The sequence below is a fragment of the Zingiber officinale genome, chromosome 5B (assembly GCF_018446385.1).
Source record: "Zingiber officinale cultivar Zhangliang chromosome 5B, Zo_v1.1, whole genome shotgun sequence".
In the NCBI taxonomy this organism is placed as follows: domain Eukaryota; kingdom Viridiplantae; phylum Streptophyta; class Magnoliopsida; order Zingiberales; family Zingiberaceae; genus Zingiber; species Zingiber officinale.
This window is the reverse complement of record NC_055995.1, coordinates 8,900,375-8,907,006: the sequence shown is the minus strand read 5'-3', so window position 1 is coordinate 8,907,006 and position 6,632 is coordinate 8,900,375. Positions and strand designations below refer to the sequence as shown.

The window sequence follows — 6,632 nt, the reverse complement described above, 5'->3', positions numbered from 1 at the left end:
CAAGCAACCGGCGATGCCACTTCGATCATCTGATCTCAAACCACTACCGCGACTTCGTGAGAGAAAGAAGAGCAGAGAAGGTGAAGAATCTGGTGGGTTCAGCCGATTCTTTTGTCTTCCGGACGCGATCTTCCTTTCCTGAAGTTCCGCACCCATCTGAACCATCGAAAGTGTTTGATTCTTCCTTTTCTCTGATCTTGATCCATTTCCAGCTGAGTTACTTTGTTTGTCTTCAACGCCGAGTTCTTCATCTGATGTAGACCGAACCCAAGCTAGGGTTTCTCCAATTTGATTAGTGTGAATCCTATAAATGATAGATTCTTTATCTCTGTTTGAATTTTAGTTTGTTGTAGTTGATCAATGCATAGTTGATTCAAATTCTCTTGCTATTGCTTTGAAACCTTCGGTTAAGAGTACTGTTCTTGATGTCTAAACAATTTAGGTTTGCTTAATGGCTGCAATAGGCTATTCTTGGTTATTTTTTCTTTCAATGCAGTAGTTTAGATTAGTAGATTCTTTTCTTGTTACTTTCCATGAATTGAATTTGCAAATGTAGCATAAATTTTGGTTCTTATTTCTTCTATTTGTTCATAAGTCATTTCTTAAATCCCAATTTGTCTAGAAAACCCAAGCCAACAATAATTGATTCTAAGACTATCATCCTACTGTTTACATTCCTTGAGAGAGACGATCCGAGTCATCCTATACTGCATTAGTGTAGAAAGGAGTTCGGTGAAATTATTTGATACCCAAATCACGACAAAATCGGGCTTATCAAAATTGGCGCCGTTGCCGGGGAGTGTAGCGGTGTTTGATACCTTAGGATTGTTTCTTTTTTCTTTTTACATAAAAATTTGAAAAAAATTGTTTCAATTGCTTTCATGTTCATATATCCATGTGTTTGATCTTATATGTTCCTGTGTCTCCTGATTTTATTTGCTAGTGTTTCAGTGTAAGAGCAGGAAATTTCTTTGACCATGGATCCATATTATCAGCATTTTGGAGGTGAGATGGAGAGTCGGTATTATCAGCCTAATCAACCTCAATACTATCATCCTGAGCCTCAGTACTATCATCCTCAGACTCAGTACTATCAATCTGGACCCCAATATTATCCACCCATAGAGCAGCCAAATAGGTATGGGTTATTTCCAAATTCATATAATTCTAATTGGTTGGATCAATCACATTTCAGGTATGAGGATACACAAGGACAATTCGCTGAGCCATATCCAGCATATCAGAGTCCACAGGGATTTCAAGGAGATTACTCACCTACTTGGCCACATCCAGTCCATCAGAGTGATCGAACTCCATGGGGAACATTTCAAGATGAAGCTCCTTCTCCTAATTCAACACAGGACCTTAAAGAGATTATCCAGCAAATGATAGAGTATCAAAAGCAACAATTTGCAGAGATACAAAACTTTCAGATACAAGTAGACCAATTTGCATCATCCATTAGCCAGCAACAAGCACCATGCTTCAGTGAGAAGAGGGATTGTAGTGTTTTGGACAGACCTGATCTTGATTTTATTACTTCACAGGACTCCTCTAATATTTCTTGTTATGATTCTGTAGTTGTAAGAATTTCTGACTTTACTGATACTGTTGTTGTAGATGTAACTGATAATGCAGGTACTGATGTGGATGATGAGGAAAGTGTAGGGGATTGCACATTGGAAGCAATACCCCAAGAATCACCTGAACCAGATGTTGATGATGAGAGTGTAGGGACTTATGCTATGGAAGCAGAGCCCCAAGAATCACTTCCCTTAGATACACCACCTGAGCCAAAGCCAGGACCAGAGCCTGAGCTACTACTTGATTATGAGGAGGTCACAGTTACCATTTTAGAACCTCCAGGTACCTTCCAACATGACAAGGTTAGTATTTCTTGTAATTCATTAGAAGATTTTATAAAGGTACCATTAATTGACTTTGTTGGATGTGATGCATTTCTTGACACATGTTTTAGAGGGACTAATATTGTTACATCTTTTTCTTACCTCATATGCTTGCGAGGGATGTCTACCTTCCATTTTTATAGGCTACCGGAGTGGATGCTTAAATTGAACCGTCTTCAACCGCCGGGACAAATTTTCAAGGAGCATATGGTGGGAGGAGAGGTTTTGACCTCAATACACAATATTCCACTTCCAAAGTGGATTTTACACCTTAACCGACTCCAACCACCTGGAAGAACCATTCCAATACCGGCATGAATTCTACTTCTAATTCGTTTACAACCGCCCGAATAAAGGGGAGTTTGTTCCTTGTTTTTCTTTTTGCTTTCCACTTTCTTTTACTTTTATATGTTACATTTGCATTTTGATTCCATATTTTGCACTTTGTCTAGTCTACATAGCATTTCGTTTTGAATAAAATTCTTCATGAAATTGTTCTAGTAATACTTTTAAGATGGTAAAAATTTCTTTAATTTGATCATCAATTTTAGGTCATTAAACATGATTGGATTCTCTACATACATGATAATGGCTAGTTTGGTGGTGGATTCCAATTTGATTGATTGAGCTTGATTGCATGAAAATACCTAGAGAGGACCACCTAAACCCTATACACTATTATTTTCTTTGTGTGACATGTACGCATAGCAATTGAACTCTAGAACTTGCTTTGCTTCTTTTCAAAATCACAATAACATATGTATGCATGGAAATAAAGGATATTTGTCATTTTTGTTCCCTCATTATTTTCCATTTCTCTCTCCATAATTTTCTTGAAACATTCTCATTAAGCATTCTAATTCTTGATCACTTTGCGTTGCTTCCATTTTGTTGGGAGATTTGGTTGAATTCTTGATGAGTTAGATTTTGCAAGATGGACAAAGGATTAAGTGTGGGGGATGTTATGTGTTGGGAATTTATGGAGGTCAAAATCGATTAGAAATTCTGAGATTGGTGAATTTTGTAAAAAGTGCTTGATAAATACTTGAAGAAAAGGGCATTAGTTTAAAATCAAGTGCAGTTTTTGCTTATATCAGAGCCTTGGACATCAGTTTCAGAATTATGAGTTGCTATTTAGTTCCTATTGTTGGGATTGGAAAATGCTAAATATGAAAAAAATGGTTCCTTTGCTTATATCAGAGCCAAGTTTTCTTGTAAACCTTTAATCAATGAAAGGTTCATGTGAGGCTCTTATCTTTCTACTGCCAAGTGGCTCCTTCCTAAGCCTTCTATGGTTTAAAGAGATGCATCATGTTCTGTAAGTTGATTTAAATTCAAAGTACTTGACAAAGTTTGAAATCATGTGGGGAAAAATTCAATTCAAGAATGATGGCAGTGAATAGATGTATTTTCTTTTCAGGAGGGAAGAAAAAAAAGTAGAGAAGATAGAAATGAGAGGTGTAATTGATTAGAGCTGTACTAATTCTGTTAAAGATCTGCATTGTTGGAAATTAAATTGATTCCTAGAATTTTTTTGTGAAGATCAGAGGATTTTGGATATTACTAATTCTGGGACTAAGTTGTGCAAAGAGAGCAGTTCAAAGTAAGGAGAAGTGGAATAGTGACAAACTGTGGAATTTTTGGAATTCTGCAGAAAGAAACTGCAGTGGATGTATCAGTTCAAGATCTTGCGTTTCAAACTTGTTGAGCCAAATTGCTGAAGCTATTTTTGATCAACATTATTTGGAACTCAAGTTCTAACCAATGCATTACTAAATGAAATTCTTCATCAAGGTTAATTTCTCAGGCAAGGCTCTCATAGGTTCTGATTTCTGAAACTAAAATTGTACCAATTCTGAAACTGAACTTCTTGAATTAAGGTATCCAGGAATCAACAGTAGTGGAACCATGCTTACATATTTGAGGTATCAGCTATTAAATAACAGGAGTCATGTGTTGATAGGAGGCAAGAAACATTGACAGAGAAGAGTTCCCTGAATTTGCTGATTACTTTGACTTTTAATACTGAAACTTATTCCAGTAAGTTGGTACTGTTGTGCTGTGGAAAAGCTGGGTTGTGAACAGAATTTAGACTGTTATGTGCCAAAGTTTATAGATTTCTTCAATTCAAATGCACGAAAGGCATCAGATTTAGCTAAACATTCTCAGAGTTCAACTTCAATTGTCAAAGGTTTCAAAATTCTAGAAATCAGATACAGAATCAAATCTAAGGAATTCCTGCATTTCAGAAATTTTGCAAAAATGTAATTTCTGCAGATTCTGGATTCCTCAATCCAGAAAATTTCAAGGTCTCAATCTTGACAGAATTTGAGAGATTCATTTGCTTGGATTTGTATTTGAATTCCTGGGAATAAGTCTTCTTGCAATTTAAAACTTCTTCATAAGGTGATTTGAGACTATTTTAGTTTCCAAATTCTGGAATTAAAGTGTTAAAAAAAACAGTAGCAAAGAAGAGTATCAAATAGAGAGGATAGTGTGCCAAGATTCTATGGAAGTGATTAAATTGAAGAAGAGTTTGACTTGATATTTTGTTTTGGCATCGACAAATGATGTTCTTTATTCCCCATAATAATATTTTGAGCTGATCTGCAGGGAATCTGATGTGTTAAATTTGATATATGATCACTATATAATTGGTTAACTATTAAAGATTAGTATCTAAGTTGCAATTGTTTCAAATCCTTGGACGAAGGGATTGCTGAAAATGCAGAATTTGAGCTCTAGAAACTGTGATTGCAAAACTAGAAAAAAATTCAATTCTGAATTGTTGTTGCTGGGCTACTTTAAGCTTGGTTTGGTTCCCTACCACTGCAATGGAATGCGCTCCTCTAGCTGGTTGAAAATGTTGGTTATCAATACAACTTCAAAATATGCTGAACAGAAGTTTCATAAACAAAAGTTGAAGAATTCTGTAGGAATGATTGAAATTTCATTTGATCTCGCTGCTGGAAGTGGAGTTTCAGGAACTACTGTAGATGTAAATTAGCCTTGTTTCAGTTCTGTACCTAAGCAATAGAAATGCAATATTTAAGATGTTTAGACAACAAATGTCATTTGCATAGAAAAAAACTGGAAGTGGAAGCTATAAATAGGAATTGACAGGAATTCATAGACCACAATGCAGTTTCAGAAGTGCATGTTCTCTGGAAAACCAGAATTTAACATTGAGATGTGATATTACATTTGGTTTTTCAGTCATGTGATGCTCGAGTGATGAGGAATTTAAAATCTCTCAACTAAAGAAGTTCTGATTTTCCAGCAGTAAAAGAAACAAGAACCAATGAAACCTTTTCTAGATTATACTGAAATTTGCTACTGATTTCTAGGATCCAGAATTCAAACTGGAAAATTCTGCATCATCTGATTCTGCAGAAATGAAATTGATGTATCAGCAATTCATGTTTGGTGTCAACATCTGATGACGTTTATCTGATTAATATTGCTTTGAATTGAAGCTCCAATCACTCTAATGCTAAATAAGACCACTGTTTGAGCTGAAATTTTCATACTTAAAGCTAGAATTGATTCAACTCTTGAATCTTGAAACTCAAGTCCAAAGATCAGAATGCAGAGATGCAGAATCTAGAATTTTCCAGCTGCACTTCAGTTTTAATTCTGAAATGGCACAGCAGGACTATTGATCTTTATATGTCATTGCTGAGTAAGCTTTGGTAAAGTAGTTGAGTGCTTAGTATATGTGATGATAGCACTTAATGAAGATTTACTTGAGAAATATTGGAACCAGCTGATGTTTGAAGAGAACTGCACTATAGGAAGAAACAGAAAAGAAGTAAAAGTCAGAAAGCTGCAGATCAGCTTTGGGAACTGATTTGTGTGCCAATTTCAAATCTATGGAGTGCCATCTCTTTGTGCAGTTATCTGATAATTGAAGAGTTGCAGAGTGACTGGAATTTGTAGTGTGCAGCAGTGAAAAAAATAATATAAGAGATGTGTAAGTGTGTAGCTGATTTCTGAATACAAAGCTGAAACTTAATGCTGTAATTAAGTTGACTTCATTATGCTGTTGGAATCTTGTTTCTGGATATCTGAAGTTGGAATCTTGTTTAATGTTGTTTCTTTGAGCTGTTGTTGACCAAATACAATTGGAATTCAATCTACAGTTATGGACAGTGTTGATTTCTGATTATACTGCATATGTAGGTTTCTAAATTTCTACCTCTTGTTAAAATGATTTGAGCCTTTGCTGGAGTTAAGGTTTGGAATTATATCTCTTGGTTACTTAAGTTTCGAAAGAATAGGAAAAGGAAAAGAAAAGAATGAAGAACAGAATGTAGAATGGAAAAAGAATGGGGGTTTAAAAGTGTATCAAGCAGTTGGATGGCATGTGTTGTTCTATTGTCCGAGAAGGCCAATACTTTAAGTGTGGGGGAGGGACATCTTCTTCATGAGGGACATCTTCTTCATGATTTGAGTTTGTTTTCGTTTCTAAGTGAGGGAATTAAAGTGGAAAAACAGTGAAAAAAACAGTGGCAAAACAAAAGAGTATCAAGTGTGGAGATAGAGTATCAAAATTTTTGGATAGCTATCAAATTGAAGAAAAGTTTGGCTTGGTCTTTTATATTGATAAAAACAAATGGTATTCATCTTTTTACACATCAAAATGGTCAACTCATCAAGTATATTCCTCCAATACTCTTATCTCTCAATTTCTTCATTAAATACTTTTCTTTTGCCATTTTCATT

At 35.3% G+C, this 6,632-nt stretch overlaps 1 protein-coding gene across 1 annotated transcript; it reads left to right on the top strand.

Moving 5' to 3' along the window:
* The first annotated feature begins 977 nt into the window (after window positions 1-977).
* LOC121986484 lies at window positions 978-5,347 on the top strand. Its single transcript, XM_042540451.1, has 7 exons — window positions 978-1,138; window positions 1,196-1,638; window positions 1,756-1,866; window positions 3,949-4,098; window positions 4,185-4,216; window positions 4,717-4,905; window positions 5,255-5,347. Exons 1-7 carry the CDS (start codon window positions 978-980, stop codon window positions 5,345-5,347), a joined length of 1,179 nt encoding a protein of 392 aa, XP_042396385.1.
* Window positions 5,348-6,632: the final 1,285 nt, after the last annotated feature.